At 51.9% G+C, this 18,111-nt stretch overlaps 1 protein-coding gene across 2 annotated transcripts; it reads right to left on the bottom strand.

Annotated features, from left to right (window-relative positions):
* Nucleotides 1-1,096: 1,096 nt before the first annotated feature.
* On the bottom strand, nucleotides 1,097-10,818 carry LOC106968229 (histone H2A.V). Of its 2 annotated transcripts, none has more exons than XM_053218765.1 (4): nucleotides 10,678-10,818; nucleotides 3,978-4,091; nucleotides 2,056-2,185; nucleotides 1,097-1,425 (listed from the first exon to the last, which is right to left on the bottom strand). In XM_053218765.1, the coding sequence occupies exons 1-4, from the start codon at nucleotides 10,678-10,680 to the stop codon at nucleotides 1,364-1,366; spliced, it is 309 nt and encodes a 102-aa protein (XP_053074740.1). In that variant the 5' UTR covers nucleotides 10,681-10,818; the 3' UTR covers nucleotides 1,097-1,363. The 2 variants fall into 2 exon arrangements, with proteins under 2 accessions (XP_053074740.1, XP_026901843.1); XM_027046042.2 differs by lacking the exon at nucleotides 3,978-4,091 and adding an exon at nucleotides 6,321-6,398 and having other exon boundaries at nucleotides 10,678-10,815.
* Nucleotides 10,819-18,111: the final 7,293 nt, after the last annotated feature.

The raw sequence follows: 18,111 nt of genomic DNA, 5'->3' as shown, positions 1-18,111 counted from the left end.
CTGTGTCCCTCCCCTGCCAAATAAAGTTTAAAAAAAATCTTAAAAAATAAAACATTAAATGCTGTTTTAAGATTGCGATTATGCCCCATCTTTAGAGACTCACACTTAAGTATAGATATAAGGCAGGAAGTCATGCCTGAAACAGGATTCAAACCAACCCACCAGGGAGCCAACAGGTGAAACAACACTGACCGCAGGAGGGTTGTTGGAAGGTGGAGGGTAAGTACACGGGGGTTCATTATACTCTTCTCTTTATTGTTCTGTATTTTTGAAAATTTCCATAATAAAATAATTTTTTTTTTAAATGAGAGCTTTGTTTTGATAGAGCTAGATTATAAAACATTGAAAGATCTTTTTTTAATGAAGACTTCCAAGCGGAAAAAGAGAGTTTGTGACGGACTATTAGTTGGTACATTAAACCTTACAAGTTACTTAAAAGCTGACAAAGTAAAATATTTTTTTAAATAGGGCACCAACTGCTGGATGTTACTATGTCAACAGAAGACCACTAAAAGCTGGAGGTTTAAGTAAAAGCAGAAAACTTATAGACTGAACTTTGATCCAGGTAAGAGTGTGGGCTCCGGAGTTCGCCGAATCGAGGCCTGTCTCCCAGCCCTGCGAGTCCTACCTACTAGATAAATATCTTCCAGCAAGTAACTTCTGGGCACCTCGGTTTCTGCATCTTTAAAAGCGGGGGGGAGGAAAGTCTGGATCACTAAGGCACTCAGTTCAGGGCCTGCCATGGTAAGTACTCAGTGGACGAGTCCACTACCCTAGGTCATCAATCCTAAACGCATGCGTTTTCCTATTCCGGCATCTCTGGATCGGGGAGTGTCCCACAGCTGATGGTGCCCCACGGTTTACTTGGCCGTTTTTCCTTCTTTTGGGGTATGTAACACGATGGTTTGTACCGCAAATGGATGGCACCTACTATATGGTAGCACACGGTGATATGGTATCAATCCTGGTAAATCTAGATTCCCAATTTGTTCTCAGATTATCCTGAATATAGAATAACCGATTTGAAATCTAAAAAATTTCAAAGTATGAGCAAAATACTTCCAACACGTCACGAAAAGAACAGTTTTGAGACCAATTCTTTTTGTAAAAAATGGTTTATCAATTCCGTTTTTGTATAAAACACAACGGGAGAAACCTAGCCAATCACCACACAAGCGCTGCTGCGTGGAAAGGTACTTTATCAAACTTTGAGCCTAAGAACGTACAAATGTCTCTTATGTGTCTACAGTAATTGTCTAAGCTTTTCCATCTGCCTCTTTTAAAAACCCCCCATGTCCCCATTATTTCTTCTGTCCCGGTTACAGTACAATGACGGGAGGAAGGGGCTGGTTAAAACAATGCTCTACGCGGTTTTCTGCTGTCCCTTCTTTCCGATCAGAGACTTGTGGATGTGCGGGATCACACCTGGAAGGGAACGGAAACATATGAACAACTCTCCACGGGCGCTCTCTCCACTTCGGGGCCTCCCTGGAGAGCAACTCCCCAGACATGAAGTCTGCCGATGGCCCTCTTCACACACCCACCCACGCCAAGGCCTCCCTCTCTTGAGGTCTGGGAACCCCCCTAAAACTACATAAAACACTGCTTTTATGGACTTTGGGGAAGAGGAAGCATAACTTTCAAGAGCTTCTCCGAAGGTGACCCGGAAGGGATTCAGGTGTTCATCTCACCTTCACTGACCCTGACTCACTCAATCACCTCAGCCCTGACTTTCAAGGGCATCACACAGAGCAGGTTCTCAGGATCATCTTTAAGACACCGCTACAAGGGTATGGGAAATATTTAAAACCCCAGGTTTTAAGAATCATTTATGAGATTTAGACAAGGAATGTGCCAAACTAAAGCAGTGCTGTATCTGGCCATAGCATTTATTGGGATCAGAATATAAAGGAGCCTTTACTGTAACGTAACAGACTCAACACTCCTGGAGTCCTGGAATCCTGGAGTCGAGGTCTGTATGAGTTCTAGGGTCACTGATCGAATGATGTCAGAATGGCCAACAGCCACGTGGGCGGGAGTGGGGATCCTACGTACCACCCCCGGCGATGGTTGCCTTGATGAGGGAGTCCAACTCTTCATCGCCGCGGATTGCGAGCTGCAGGTGGCGCGGGGTGATCCGCTTTACCTTGAGGTCCTTGGAGGCGTTACCCGCCAGCTCCAGCACCTGCAAAGCACCGTGAGACGGTGCATCAGAGGCTCAAGCGCGTGAGGCTCAGCACAGACCTGCAGTTATAGCTACACAGACCTGTACGGTATCTGCACAGAACACACGCAATGCATATGAGCCGGTAATGCGGGTTTCTTTTTCACATTTCTGATGCTTTCATAGGAATCTTGTTACTTTGCTAGGGTCTCTTATATTCATTTTCTGCAGGAGAGCTAGACCCCTGAGGAAGAACCCACTTCTCCAGAAAGAAGGGCAAGGGATAACACTATTTCCCTAGCCAAGATTCCAAATGCGAACATCGAGGAAAATCGTGATTTCAGTATGGCCCCGTAGTCTATTTTTGTCCAGCCCTTAATGGACGGAACTTATTTCTTAGTACTTGTAGAAAAGTTTAAAAAATAATTTCTTATTCAGAGTTTTTAACATCACTGGGTCCTCTAATCTAGAGGCAATATACTAGAAGCCCTTTATTCTAGAATGGGAATTTTCAACTAAAACAATTCCAAAGTCCCAGCTGGCCATAAAAACTGCATTTCTAATTTGTTTTGTTTTGCCTCTACAGACTATACTGGCATTATAAAACCTTTGATGGAAGTCCTACAAAAAAAAAACTCCACAGAGCCTCACTTAAACAGAGCGGTGGGAAGTCCCCGTGTATGTCAGAAGCAGCGGGGACCCCTGCTTCTTCCTCCCAAGACTCTGACCCATCTGGGCACCAGTATCTTTTGGAAGCTCCAAGTGCTAGTGTGAAGCTACTGACTTTAGATTTCAGTATTTTCTTTGCATCCTACTATGACTAACACCCCAAACACAAATACCTGAAAATATGTTGACTGCTTACATAAATGCTCATGGTCTAATCTTAACCTAAAAACTTGTACTCAAAGTTCCCGGGAATAAAGAAAATGGGAGTCTGGATGAGACCTGGAACATTCTGAGTCAGAAGAATATGCCTCCACGTGATGAATGAAACGTGTACCTTCCTGAAAAGTCTGCCGCTCACCAAACACACTGGTGTAAGGCTGAAGGAGAAGGTGGGGTGGGGGGAGGCCCCGTGTCCCTGTCTCAGGACCTAACACCGTAGAAACCGCCTGGAGTGCAGGACCAGATGAAGTTAATGAGATGACGGCATTAACAATTCACACACACCCCAAACTCCCACCTTTCAGTCCGGGTCCCCACCACACGATTGCGGGGAAGAACTTCCCTCTGTTTCTAACCGCCTGACCTGCTTGCTACTCATCCTGCCCTGACTGGGGCGGATAGTGCAGGGATGGGGGGCGGTCGCAGTCTTCAGGGGGTTCTCCTTTCAAGGGGCTGGTCCATCACCCAGGTGTTAAGAATTTCACCCAATCAGCCCATCTTCCTGCAATGTCACACTGGCCAAGACTACGCAGTCTTGGCAGGCAGTCTACGCAGGCAACCACGCAGAGAAGAGGGTTCGTCTGCTCTTCCACCAGATTCCACCATCAGAATGGACGTGTAATGTACATCACCCTGGCAAACTCTGCCCCCCCCACACCATCTTCACGAAGAGATCATGATTTCAGTTCACAAACCTCCCGATGAGGGTTCGTTTCCTTAGTAGCGGAGTACCGCAGGCACCTGACACCCATCACCTCCCACAGACGTGGGGCTACGGACCCTGCCTTAACTCAGCATGAGCGCATCAAGGTCCTTCCCACACGGGGCTGGGTGCCACCGGGCTGGGTGCCGAGGAGGCGCCCCCTCCCCCGTGGGCTCTGCCACTCCGCACCCGGCGCACCTGCCGGGACCGCGCACGACTGACCTCGGCCGTGAGGTACTCCAGGATCGCGGCGCTGTACACCGCGGCCGTGGCGCCGACCCTCCCGTGGCTCGTGGTGCGGGTCTTCAAGTGTCTGTGGATGCGGCCCACGGGAAACTGAAAGACAGGGCATCCAGGTGGGAGGCACCGCGGCCTTACCAGCGCGCTACCGAGCGAGACCAAAGGCGGAGCGGACCGTGAACTCGCACGGATCAGAGAAGTCAGACCCACTTAACAAGGAACGGTTGCTAGCACCTGTGTGTCGCAGTAAGGGCCTAGAGGTCCCACCTCTGCCCTCCTGAGGAGAGACCCGGTGGGGGGGGGGGCGGGGTCTGAGGAACTAGCTTCTGAAGACGGGCAGCCGGCACAGCACAGCCCAAGGAGGGGCCAGGTGTGTGCTGGTGCCAGACTTGACCCTTGACCCCTCCGCTGCAGCCTGGCAGCCTGGGGGTGGGGTGGGGGTGGGAGTGGGGGGGGTGGGGTGGCCAGCTCCCGGCTCCCTCCCTGCGGCTGACAGTTATGCTAACTCTCCTGGGGACTCTCCAAGGACAGAACTTTCTCCAATGTGTCCTCAGGCATGTCGCCCCCATGGCCCCCTTCTCACGCACTTTCTGTGACCCTTCGCCACGCCAGCACCACAACAGCTCAACCCCCACCCCCAAGCCTTCCCCCCTGCACCTGTCCTCTGAGCCTCACAGCAAACAACCCCACTCCAGCCCGTTCCCCGCTCTCCTTTCCAAAGGCAAAACTTAAAAGCAAATCCCGGACACCTAACTGTCCTGTCACCTGTTTCTTTTTTTTTCAATTTTTTTGTAATGTTTATTTTTGAGAGAGAGAGAGAGAGACAGAGCACGAGTGGGGGAGGGGCAGAGAGAGAGGGAGACACAGAATCCCAAGCAGGCTCCAGGCTGTCAGCACAGAGCCTCATGCGGGGGCTCAAACTCGCAAACTGTGAGATCATGACCTGAGCTGAAATCAGATGCTCAACCGATTGAGCCACCCAGGCACCCCAAGTCCTGTCACCTGTTCTATTCTAACCCAACCTTGGCTTTTGCCATTGCTCTTAAAGGTAGGTGGTGGCACTTTAACTGCCAAATCCAGTAGCCATTTCTAGATCCAATTCTCAAGGACTCGAGCCTCTCTGTGCCCTCGGGCCGGTCCCCAGCCTTCCCGGGACTCCCAGGCTGCATGTGGGGTCCGCCCAAGGCCCCCCGTTCCCCTCTCGTCCTCTGTGACCAGACTCACTGCGGCACGAGCTCCCTAATTTACACATGTGATCTCAACTTTGTAATTCTTTTCATCACTCCTCTTGGAAAGGGGACTCAAATCTACAACTTGGAGACATCTTCCTGAGAATGTTTTGGTGGAACTTCAAATGACTCACCTTCAACTTCTCTCCTGACACGTTCTTGCTACAACATAAACTCCTCTGATGCTGTGCTTCTAAGCCTTATAGAACCCCCATGCCTCCCTGTCCATTCTCGGGAGGCACATGTGCCTTCTATTCCTTCTGCTGCATGGGGTTTAGGTGTGCCTACCTCACTCCTAAAGCGCGGCACAGCCTCCGTCACCTGCCCTCATCACCTGCCCTCTCTCAGACAAGGGTCACTGTCGGTCACTGACGCCCCTGCCCCTGGCAATGCTCAGGAAGAGCCCAGCTAGTCACCCTCTAGGGTGAGTTCCCTCCCCCTCCCCTCGGTGCCCCTGGCTCACGTCACTCTCCCGCTCCACAAAGTTCAGTGGCTCCCCCCCACCGCCAAGAAGAAAACCCAAACCTTACAGTCTGGCCTGCAAACCGTCCTGTTTCAAAGTCTCCTCCTCTAGGTAGGAGCGGTTCTCACTCATTCAGAAACACTGGAGTTTGTGGATCAAAGTTGCAACAACTCAAATGCGTGAAGTTTGAAAGTAGTGTTTCAAGCGTATCACTCTGGCTCAAACTGAAGGAAGCTCAAGGGGAGACATCCAGGGGACGGGTGCACTGCCCGGTCCTCCCCCAAGCTCTGTGTCTGCCTCAGGGTGAACACACATGGCGCGGACCGTCCCCGGAAGACAAATCACGGCATACTTACTTTCATGGGGGCCAATTTATAACAAAAACAGGAACATAATTATAATCTAGAAATAACAGATTTTAAGAGCTCATTTAACACCGCTTCATAACTTGTTCTCATTTGGAAGAATCCAAATTAAAAGACTGTTGCATTGGGATTTTAATTTTTGACCACTCACTCTCATTAAAAGGTCAGTGGTACAAGTATAATTTTGCAAGTAATGAAACATTTATGGGTCCTAAATTACAACAATGAAGAAAATAACCCAGTCGTGAATTATGACAGCATCAATTACCTGGAGCCCAGCTCTCTGCGAGCGAGACACTGCCTTAGCCTTGGCTTTCCCGCTGTCCTTTCCGGCTTTCCCTCCAGCCTAAATGAAAGAGAAAAGAAAAAAAAAAAACAACCTCCAGATGAAGACTCGAAAATGCTATTTCAAAAACATTTGGGAAACAATTTTCTCCACTTTTACTTCAGGTAGTTAAAAAATATACATTTGTAAGTGATCCCTTTCTTCAATTTCAGGTATACATGTGTTATATCATTATTTACTAACTTATATAAATATGATGTCAAACCTTAAATTCTTATTTAAATTGAGTTTTCTATAAGTTTGCCTATTTTTCTTGAATTTCACACCGAAGAATCTTCATCAAGTAAACATAACTTTCATGCTGGAAATATTTCATAACGTAGTGATTTTTAAAAATGTTAACATATCGGGGAGCCCGGGTAAGCTCAGTCGATTAAGCTTCTGACTTCAGTTCAGGTCCTGATCTCATGGTTCGTGAGTTCGAGCCCCATGGAGGGCTCTCTGCTGTCAGTGTGGAGCCTGCTTGGGATCCTGTCCCTCTTTCCTTCCCTCTCCCACCACACTTTCTCTCTCTCAAAAATAAATAAGCATTAAAAAAACTGTAGAAACTTAAGAAAAAAAAAGAAGTTAGCTCTTTTGGGAGAGAAAAAAGCACCTTAGAAGAAACCCAAAAATTAAACGCAGAATTAACATCCGGCCCACCAACTGCACTTTGGGGTCTCTACCCAAAGAACTGAAACCGGCAGAGGACTCAATGCAGCAACACACAGGCAAGTCCACAACAGCCTCAGGACAGAAAGGGCTCCAGGGCCTAGTGAGGAACTAATGATCAACAAAAGGGGGTGTACACACAGCATGGAACAGCATTCGGCTATATAAAGGAAATTGTGGTACGCCCTATGCCAGATAAACTGAAGATGTGATGCTAAGTGAAATAAACCAGTCCCAAAAGGACACATGTTGTAGGATTCCTCTTATATGAGGTACCTAGTCAAAAATCAGAAGTGGGGGGGCAGCTGGGGGGCTCAGTCGTTAAGCGGCGACTTCGGCCCAGGTCATGATCTCCCAGCTGGGGAGTTGCAGCCCCACATTGGGCTCTGTCTGTGCTGACAACTCAGAGCCTGGAACCTGCTTTGAATTCTGTGTCCCTCTCTCACTTTGCCCTTTTCCCGCTCACGCTCTGTCTCACTCTCTCAAGAATAGACAAACATTAAAAAATTAAAAAAAAAAAATCAGAGGGGGAGAAAGTACAATGGTAGTTGCAGGAGACTGGAGACAGGGCTGGAATGGAGAGTTACTCACTTTGGGAAGAAGTTTTGGAGGTGACTGGCAGTGACGGCTGCATAACAGTGTTAAATGTCCTTAACATCAGTAATTGCACATTAAAGATGGCTAAAATGGCAAGTTTTAGTATGTATATTTTAAAAAAAGAACCACTTACACTAAAAGGGTTAAACAAATCCTACTATCAATAGATAGTAAAAAAAAAAACAAAAACAAACCTCAGGCACCTGAGTGGGTCAGTCAGTTGAGGGAGCAACTTTTTTTTCTCTTAATTTTTAAAAATGTTTATTTTTGAGAGGGAGTACGTAAGCAAGGGATGGGCAGGGGGAAGGGGCCAACTCTTGATTTCAGCTCCCAGGGTCATGGGATCAAGCCCCAAGTGGGGGGCTCTGCTCTGAGCATGAAGCTTACTTGGGTCTCTATCTCTCTCTCTCTCTCCCCCTCCCTCAACTGTACTCACTCTGTCTCAAATAACTAATTAAATAGGAGCACCTGGGTGACTCAGTCAATTAAACGTCCTGCTCTTGATTTTTGGCTCAGGTCATGATCTCAGTTTGTGAGACTGAGCCTCATGCTGGGCTCTGCACTGACCGTGCAGAGCCCGCTTAGGATTCTCTCTGCCCTTCCCCCACCCCACCCCCTCGTGTGTGTGTGTGTGTGTGTGTGTGTGTGTGTGTGTGTGTGTGTGTGTGTGTGTGTTAGTATTCTCTCATATTGATTGATAGATAGATAAATACTTGGCTGGTTGAGGTTTAAAACAAGAAAAACAAAAAGTAATCCTGCCAGGACTTGCCTATGGTTTTGCTCACAGCTTGTTTTTCCCACATTGCAATTCTCTTTTATTCCTGAATAAAATCATTTTTTGTTGGTAAGGTCAATCAATGAATGAAAAGTAAACCAAACCTGCTGGATGCCTGGGTGGTTCCGCTGGACATCCAACTTTTGATTTTGGCTCATGGTTCATGGGTTCAAGCCCCATGAACCTGTGCTGAGCACGGAGCATGCCTGGGATTCTCTCTCTTTCAAAATAAATAAATAAACATTAAAAAAAAAAAATACTCAACGGGCGCCTGGGTGGCTTAGTCAGTTAAGCGTCTGACTTCCGCTCAGGTCATGATCTCGGGGTTTGTGGGTTCAAGCCCCGCGTTGGACACTGTGCTGACAGCTCAGAGCCTGGAGCCTGCTTTGGATTCTGTGTCTCCCTCTCTCTCTGCCCCTCCTCCACACACACTGTCTCTCAAAAATAAAAATAAAATGTTAAAAAAAATAAAAAATTAAAAAAATAAACATTAAAAATTCTTTCACATAAAAAAAGGAAAATATTATGCAGCCATTTCAACAAATGAGACAAAGATATGTGTCATAAACACCCACAAAACTCTTAAGTGGAAAAGGCAAAGTATGTACCAGTGCAGGGAGCTTTTCCTTACATAAACATGGGGTCTTCTATGTAGAGTATGTGTGCACACAGATTTCCAGAAGAACACACAATACGTTAGAAAAGCTATTTGCCTCTGGCGGGGGAGCGGGGGAATACCAAGAATCTGACTTGAGAGAGAAACTACTGTTTTCTTTGGACTGTTTAATTTTACCATTTAAGTCTATTATGGCTTCCCTGTTTAAAAAAAAAAAAAAAACTGGTTTACAAGACAGGCAAGCTGCTCAAGGATCTACATTTTTGAAACAGAGGATAAGCAATGAAATGGCATATCCCCTTTATAATGTTTTTCTTAAAATTTTTAAGCTAAAAAAAAATCAACTGCACATAGTCCCCCCCAACTGCACGCCTCAGGTGATTTAATGTTTATTTCCCGGAACGACATTAAAAAAAAAAAAAAATACAGGTCTTGGCACGTATTAGAAGCAGGAAAAAAGTTTAAGAACAAATTCCTATGTTTTTCACATTTAGCACTTTAGCAGGAGACAGTGATTTAAGTTTAACAGAGGGGACTGAGAAGCTCTAGGTTTCTACAGGATGCCTTGTATGTTTTAATAATTTCTGATCACACTGATATACGATAAAAAGGTTTTTGTAGAATTTTTTGATTTCTGAATTTGGCTTACATAACACATTCCCACTTCTTCCTCAAGTACAGAAATTGTTTCAGCTCTATCTGTCCCGGAATAAAATGTAAAAACCTTTCAACAGGCGCAGGAATCTAAAATCACAATCACCGTGCCTCCAGGGCCGAATCAGGAAATAAGAACTAGTTACCAATCCAAAGCCACCAAACCGCAAAAGCCCGAATTGACTCTTCATAGGCAACTTCAGCCTGTGTCCAATCCATCCTGTTTACTGTCTGATTTGCTTTTTAAGGAGGCAGGCGTGAAATCACGGTTTTAAGAACAACAGACATCATGACTCTGCCAGGTGTGGGGGCCGCGGTCATCTTCCGGACGCCAGCCACCAAGTTGCCCCGCGCTCCGCCCGGGTCAGCTCGCACTCGAGAAGCCAGCGGACGATTCGGCCCCGAATTGGGCATGTCCACCCCCCGCAGCTGCCGCGGGTCCGCATCCCGGGGGCGGAGGGGTCACCGGCCGGGGTCCGCATCCCGGGAAGGGAGGGGGCACATGTCGGGGGTCCGCGTCCCGGGGGCATAAGGGACACCTGTCGGGGGTCCGCGTCTCGGGGAGGAAGGGGCCCGGCCGGTGGTCCGCGTCCCGGGGGCCGAGGGAGCATCGGCTTGGGGTCCGCGCCCCGGAGAACGAGGGAGCGCCGGACGGGGGTCCCTCCCTGCCGGACACCGGGTCTCCTTCCAGCAGGGCACCTGCTCCCGGAGCCCCGACGTCAGCATCCCAACAACTAGCTGACAAGTCTCCGCCGCCGCTATTTTTAGATCCCGCGGCCAACCCGTAATTTTAGCGGCTTGGTGGAGGGACGCAAGTCTGAGGCACCGCGCCGGGGGACACGGGGAGCGCCCACCCGCCCGGGACGCAGGCCGGCCGCAGGGCCCTCTCCCCGCGCTCCACGCCGGCGCCACAGCGGGCGAGGCGGCACCGCGCAGCCTCAACAGGTAGCGCCACTCGCCGCCGCCCGGCCGGTCGCTGCCCTCACCATGGTCTCGGCCGCTCCCGCCCTCGCTCCCGCCGAGCCGCCGCCGAGCCGCCGCCCCGCAGCACCGACCGCCGCCGCCGCCGCCGCCGCCGCCGCCGCCGCCGCCGGAGCCCGGACAATAACGGGGACCCGCTTCGCACCGCCCCGACCAATCCCCGCTCTCCTTGCTAATTTGAACCCCGGCGGCCGCCCAATCGCACGCCCCCTTCTAGTCCGGCCCCGCCCCCAGCACCACCTCCCTAACGGCTGTTTGTTTTTGCACACGGCCCACGGGGGCGGGGCCTCCAGCCCCGACAAGGACCGCCCTTCGTGCGAGCGAGGGCGGGGCCACGCGCTGCTCTCCGCCTGTCTCCAAGGCTCGGACCGGATGAATGGAGGGGCGGACCAATGAGGACGGGCGGCTGGCAGAACTCAGCCAATGAGAACCTTGCCCGCGAGCAGGGGAGGCGGGTTGCCGGGAACGACAGCGGGGTTAGCCAATGTGTGGGGTGACTGGAGGTGGTGGCCGCTTTCCCGCGCGTTCTCTGCGGGGAGTAGTCTCTGAGTTGCGTTCTGGGAGGAAGTGGCGGTGGGCGTCGCCCGCGCGCGCGCCTTCTCGCGATCCTGTGGCTCTCAGGGGCGTCCAAGCGCCGAGACTAGGGGAAGCGGTCGACCTTCTCAGGACGGGTCCCGCAGGGATGTTCCTGTCTTTTCCTTCTCCCGCGTCCGGCATCAGCCTTTGTCCCCTCGCCGCCCTCTCCGAAGCCGCAGGCGCCCTCTTCCCGGCGCTCCCGCCCGGGGTTCGTGCGTGCGCGCAGGGCAGGGACGTGGGGCAAGCGGAGGGGAGGGGGAGCGCCCGCACCGCCGGTCGGGACCCCACAGATTCCCGTGGGGGCTTCCTCATGAAGTCCGGGTGGTCCCGGTGCGGGCGGGGGTGGCGGAGAGGAGGGCACCCTGCAACCCCGAGTCCGGCTCCAGAGCAGGTTCCCGCCGCGCCCGGGCGCCCTCCCCGCGCCCCCGGCCCACCCCCAGCGCTCACCTGCAGACCCCGGTTCTCCCTGCGCCCTCGGTGACTCCCTTGCTCTCCGAGCTCAACTGAGATCTTGGCCGTTCCCCACCCCCACCCCCAGCGCTCACCTGCAGACCCTGGCCTTCCAACACGCCGGGGGGAACGGGGGGAACGCAAACTCGCGCAGCTCTGAGCGCTGGCTCGGGCGGTGCGGCCCGTGGGGACGCCTGACCCCGAGCCCTCGCTCCCTGGCTGCGTGGTCCTCACAGGGCACCGCGTATGCCCACGCCTGTGTGGTCATTAAATCTGCCCGCAAGAGTGCCCACCGCGCAGCGTTGGGGTGAGCGCTCATTCAGCAACCTAGGAGGAGGCGTCCTGTTCCTAGCACGGGGTCATGTCCGATACACGGTCACTTGGGTCACTTCTTTCCTTAACCGCCAGTTCATTCCGTCGCCCCTCGGCTCTCAAGTCCTTGATTCAGAGTGGAGGACAGTGCAGTTAGGGTGACAGACACTGGCGCTCATCACAAACAGTAGTGTTCCGCCTCCCCATCTCTGCATCCTGTTTAGAGCTGGGAGAACTAGATGGAGATTGAGGCCCACAGACAGAAGAAAATCAGGTGGGAACTTTACCGCATTTGTAAAAAGAAAACCTGCCTATTACCAATTTTATAAAGGACGTGTGTCAGCGAATCAAGTCTGGTTTCCAGTGAACCAGGGCTGCAGAGTGGGTGGCATGGGCTCACAAAGACCAGCCTAACCAGGGAACTGTAGGAATTAGCATCTACAAGTGATAAACTACCACACATGTCGGGTTATTCAACCTGCAGGATTTAACCTGGTCAGATAACAGTATATGGTTCTCAAAGTGTGGTCCCTACACAGCAGCATTGGGGTCCCCTGGAATTGTTGCAAGTGCAGGTTCTGATGCCCAACCCACACCCACTGAGTGGGAAACTGTGGGTGGGCCCATCAGGCCCCCCAGGGGATCTGTGTGCCCTACAATTTGAGAATAAGCTTCACGCATAGTCACAGAGGCACCTTTGCATCAGCAGCTGAGTGTTGACTGGTCGCTGCTCAGCAGTCTTCTAGGGAATTGTGCTTGGCCAGAGGGAACAGCATGGCCCAGGGATCAGTGCTGTCAGGGCAGCCAATCACCAGCCACCAGTGGGTGTGGGGTAATGGTGCCCGGCTCTTTTGCCTTACTCTGACTCGACTCTGAAGAGCCTTTCCATTTCAGAGTCTGCTGTGTGATTGACACCGACCCGCTTGAACTGCGTTGCTGTTCAACATCGCCATTCTATTTAATGCTGCTTTCTTCATTTTCTCATACTAATGTCACCAGGAGCCACCCACAGTGAACCCCATGAAGGCAAATCCTCACGTCCCAGTCTGTTTCCTGGGACACCTGACTCCACACAATGGCTCTTCTTCGCAAAATTGTAATTTTTTGAGTCAACAATACATTTACACGGACAGGGTCCTCCTATACCAGACATCCATTTCCCCAATGTTGCCAGGGAAATGACCGTGTTTTAGCCTCTCGAGTAGAAAGCCTTCATGATTACATGATTACTACACAGATTCTAGGAGTTTTACCCATGTGTTCAATCTTAAATTCACTTTAACATGGAGATACTCTCCAAAATATTATCAAGAAATCTTCTTTTGGCCACTCTTGGAAAGGACAGCCAAATTCTCCTGGGAAGGCCTGGGGTGTGGCCTTGGCGGGTGCTTGGCAAGGTCCACTGTGGGCTTAATGACCGTAAGAATGACTGTGCCCACAGCCCTGCTCTAGAATGTGCCCTCGATTCGATGTCAGGCCCTGGCCCTTGGCGGGTGGGTAAGAACAGCTTTTACGGGAAGCAAGAGCTGGCTCCCGCCAAGTGTAGCCTCCAAAGGCTCACTGGCAGTTGCAGTGCAGAAACACAGCAGTGAGTTCCCCACAGACTTGTTTCATCCTGGGTTCCATCCACAAGAGAACACCTGAGCTGCCAGAGGGTTTGGCAGAGTGAAGCACGTACATCCAAAGCAAATTTGTAGCACCCCCACCCCCAAAAGGTGTGGTGTCAGCTGGGCAGACAAATGAGACCCCTCCTGCCCTGATGAGTCACTAGCCTGAGTGATATCCCCAGCTGGGTTTTCATAGCCAGGGAATAGCAGCTGCCGCACTAGAACATTCCACATTGCTGACAGCAGCTCTCCTGGCCTTGGAGGACTGCCGTCTGCCTGTCTTCCTGAGAACCTAACAGTGCGTTCTTCTTGCATTATTTATTCTTGAGGGTGGGGAGCCTGCCTTTGTATTCTGAACTGTGTGTGCATTCTAGGGACACAATGTATATATTCATCAAGGCTGGCTCTGAGCTCCAAGCCAAAGCTTAAAGGTAGGAAGCAACTACCTTTGCTTCCTGTTGTTACGGTCGGGGAAACACTGTATGTCACAGAATCAAACACACACACAAACAAACAAACACACACACAAACAAACAAAAAAAAACAACAAAAAATTTTCATGTTCCTAAACTGTACAAGAGTCTCATAACACGAAATCAAAATCGAAGGGCAACTAGATCCCCCAGGGTGAGCATTCCTTCATTTAATGACTTACTTGGAAAGGCAAGTTGTTTGCCTGAAAGGAAATATGAAATGGATCAGAAATGCAGCAAACAATCTCTCCATTTATCAGAGTTCACGAAATAGAGACACTTTTCTCTCAACTTCAGAGGCTCAAAAGGTTTTGTTTTACCACCAGGGAGGATGCATTTGCCTGAGTCTGAATCAAGCCTAAAGTAATGAAACATTAGTTTTCAATTCCATTTCTGATGGGGGCTGTTGGCTTGGTGGCACAACGTAATAATAACGTGTTAATTTAAATCCCAGTTAGTTGACATGTAGTGTAATAACGATTGCAGGAATAGAATGCAGTGATTCATCACTTACACAACACCCAGTGCTCATCCCAACAGGTGCACCTCACCCATCTAGCCTATCCCCCCGACCTCCCCCCAGCAACAGTTCTCTGTATTTAAGAGTCTCTTACTGTTTGTCTCCCTATCTGTTTTTATCTTATTTTTCCTTCCCTTCCCCTATGTTCATCTGTTTTGTATCTCAAATTCCACATACCTAACATGGATTTTTTTTTATCATTGAACACTTTTTTCAATATATACATAAATGTGTAGGCACTTAACTGCTGAGATTTAAAAAAAATTAGGGCGCCTGGGAGGCTCAGTTGAGTGTCCAACGTCAGCTCAGGTCATGATCTCATGGTTCAGGAGTTGGAGCCCCGCATTGGGCTCTGTGCTGACAGTGCAAAGCCTGCTTGGGATTCTCTCCCTTGCTCTCTGCCCCTCCCCTGCTTGCATGTGCTCTCTCTCCCCCTCTCTCTTTCTCTCTTTCAAAATAAATAAACTTTCAAAAAAGTTTTTAAATTATCAAGTTTTTTCAAAAGGTACTATATTCTTTAACAGTAGTGACCTTTAAGAAGTGGGTTTGGAGAAAGAGAGAACATTTCATTTCTGTTTCTTTACAGTGATTCTCCACTGTTCACATGTGTCAAACAGTATGAATTAATGTTTATAATAAAACAAAGTGTAAGAAAGTGTAGAGGTTATAACCGCTAAAAAGATGCCCACAGATTAAGAGGCGCTTAGTAAATGGGCAAATGGCAGGGCAATTTTGAGGGTGGGACCGTCCAGGGGGCTTCCTGGCAGTCTGGGGAGTAGGAAGGTAGGGAAGCCGGGAAAAGGCCCCAGTGGGGGCCAAGCCCTCTCCTACAACTTCAGTCCATCCTCCCCAGCTTCTGGCTTGTGGAGCAGCCCCGGGAATCCTGATGGACACCCAAGTAACAGACCACTGCCCTTTCTTACTTAACTTGGCTATTTCTTAGTTTGACACCTAGGATGCAAAAACCATAAAATAGCATAAACGGGCTATTTTCAAGTCCACTAGCTCGTCTCACTGGGTTGGTAGGAAGTACCTGTCTGGCCCCAGTCCACTCCTGCAGTGTGACTCTGGGCCCATTTGTGTCCCCGCCAGGGAAACCCGATTTTCACACAGGGTGCTGCGGATGCTCCTGGTTGAGTGGGGCTCAGCCTGATCCAAGACCACAGCATTTTATTTCTTGGCCACTGATACAAATGAACCAAATCGGCACCTTTCTCTTTTTAACTTTAGGGAAATATTTTAATTTTGTTCTGAGATACCATACCCTGAAGGCATTGGTGAGTGTGACCCGGCCCTTCTACGTCCGCCTGCCTTTCTGCAGGAGCCCTACGAAGTTGTGGAAGGCTCAGTGGAGCACGCGCGGGCTCCTGGCATGGGAGTGGGGCCGCAGCGAAGAGAACCGGTGTAGATGTGGACTCATTCCCGCCGCGGACTAGCCTAGAGGTACCTGGGCCCGCTGAGGTGTACACCGATCACCGGCGAGGTCTACGCGAACTTTCCTCCTGCGTGGGGAATACGGCCTCCTGCGAGGAGTGAAGGCTGCTTTGGCTGATGTCTGGTTCCTAGCTGCGGAGACTGGGGCGCTCGGCCCCCAGGGGCGCCCCTCCATAGCCTCCGAAGCGGGAAGCGCGGGCGAGGAGCCTCGGCACCCGGTCCACCTGCCGGAGGCCCGGAGCAGGTGCGCTCGCGCCCTCCCGGAACCCAGGGCGCGAAGAGCGGCGCGGGAGGACGGGCGGAGTGGGTTCCCAGCGGCTCCCCGCCTCTGCCGCCCCCGCTGGGCTCTGGGGACGGGCGCCTGGGGATCTGAGGTAGAGCGGTTGGTCCCCGAGGAGGGAGGTGCTCCTGCGCCCCCGCGCGGCCTCGCGGCCTGGCCTCCGGAGAGCGGGGCGCGGGACTTGGCTCCCCCACGTCTCCCGAAGCCCCCCAGTCTTCTGGCTGCCCGTCCGGGGGCGCCGCGGACCTTGTGCTCCGCAGCCGGTGCGCTAGCTTAGCGCGTGGGGCTCGCTGTCGGTCGAGCGCTAAGATTCCGGCTGCGGCCGCCAGGGGGCTTCTCTGGACACCAGACTGTCGCGGGGCCTCGAGTTTGTGTCCGATACTTGCCCAGGGCCACACTGTTAGTGTGTGACACAGGCAGGGACAGAAGCCAGCTCAGGGTTCCCGAAAAGCAGCTCGCGGGGCGGCGGCGGCACCTGCGCGCCCGCGGAGGCGCCCCCGAGGGGTCAGAGTGCGGCCTTGCACCTGCGGCAGCTCCTGGGAAGTGGCCTGGGACCCTGGGCAAAGGCGGGGGACCCGGCCTCCCCGGGAAGGGCTGCCGACGCTGCGAGCGGGTGTGGGTGGAGCTGCGGGCAGTCGAGGCACAGGGTCACAGGGTAAAGCCAGTCTGGGACCTCCTCCGCCATCCTGGGTGTCTTTTGTTTTCCTGCAGCGGACATTCCCGGCCCTTCACCCACCTTCTCTCTGTGCCCCGCGATACCGCAGGCCACTGGTTCCCATCCCCGACTCAGGAGGGTCCCTTGGGGCACTTACAGAGGTAGAGCAAAGCTCACAGAACACCACGTGCGTGTCCCCGAGACTCTGATGCAGGGGTCCCGGTTGGTGCCTGGGCATTAGTGCTCTGCTCCCCCAGCGGTTCTGTGGCTCGCGGGGCACGGCCAGGGACTCCAGTCCCAGGGACACTGTGTGGGTGGGTGCAGGGGCCATCTCGTGGCCGGGGCCTCTAACTCATCCGGACGAACCCGGGGCGCTGGGGGATGACACACCCTGCTAGTCCCTTGACCCCATCCCTCACATCCAACAAGACGGCCATCCGGGTCAAGACCACTTCCCTGCCACACTGGTGCTCACCCGCCTCACCTTGTCACCCGCTGGCCTTTTCTCGAGGCGCCGCTGCTGGCAGCCGGTGGGATGTGTACTTTTACTTTTGCTTGGACAAGAATCCAACTTCTAATACCATGGGTATCAGCTGACCCAGGCCTTCCAGATAAAAGCTCCTGGGGGGGCCTCTGGTAAGTGTACAGGGGCTTCCTCAGACCAAAGGTTTAGGAAGCATGACTGGGATCTAGGGACTGAGCATTGGTCTTTTTCCTTTAAGGTGGGGTAAGGCTGCTCCCCGCCCCCCCTACCTTCAGCTACGATGGACAGTGAGGTACACCTGGGAGCGGCTTCTGGCCACCACTGGAAGGGACAGGGCCCAGCAGCCGGTGGACTGGGAATCTGGTGGGGAAGCAAGTAGTAGCCTGTCTGGAATACGAACCAAAGCGGAAACTAATCTGCAGCCTTGGCTTGCCACAGACTGCTGACCGAGGAGGGGGCCCCGCCGCCAACCCAGGGGCTCGGGCCTCCCCAGCCGCCTCCGGGATGCAAGCTGCACTGGCTTTTAGGTCATTTCGGGTGGCAACGCACCCGGTTCCAGACCCACTTACGAGCCCAAGGACGGTCAGTGGTCTTTCCCTCCCGGTCCCCACCTGATTCCTTAAATCAGACACCAGCACAAGACTGTCA

This window comes from Acinonyx jubatus, chromosome A2 (assembly GCF_027475565.1).
Source record: "Acinonyx jubatus isolate Ajub_Pintada_27869175 chromosome A2, VMU_Ajub_asm_v1.0, whole genome shotgun sequence".
NCBI classification, from domain to species: Eukaryota; Metazoa; Chordata; class Mammalia; order Carnivora; family Felidae; genus Acinonyx; species Acinonyx jubatus.
Note: the sequence above shows the minus strand (reverse complement) of the source record. Positions and strands in the feature narration are given on the sequence as shown.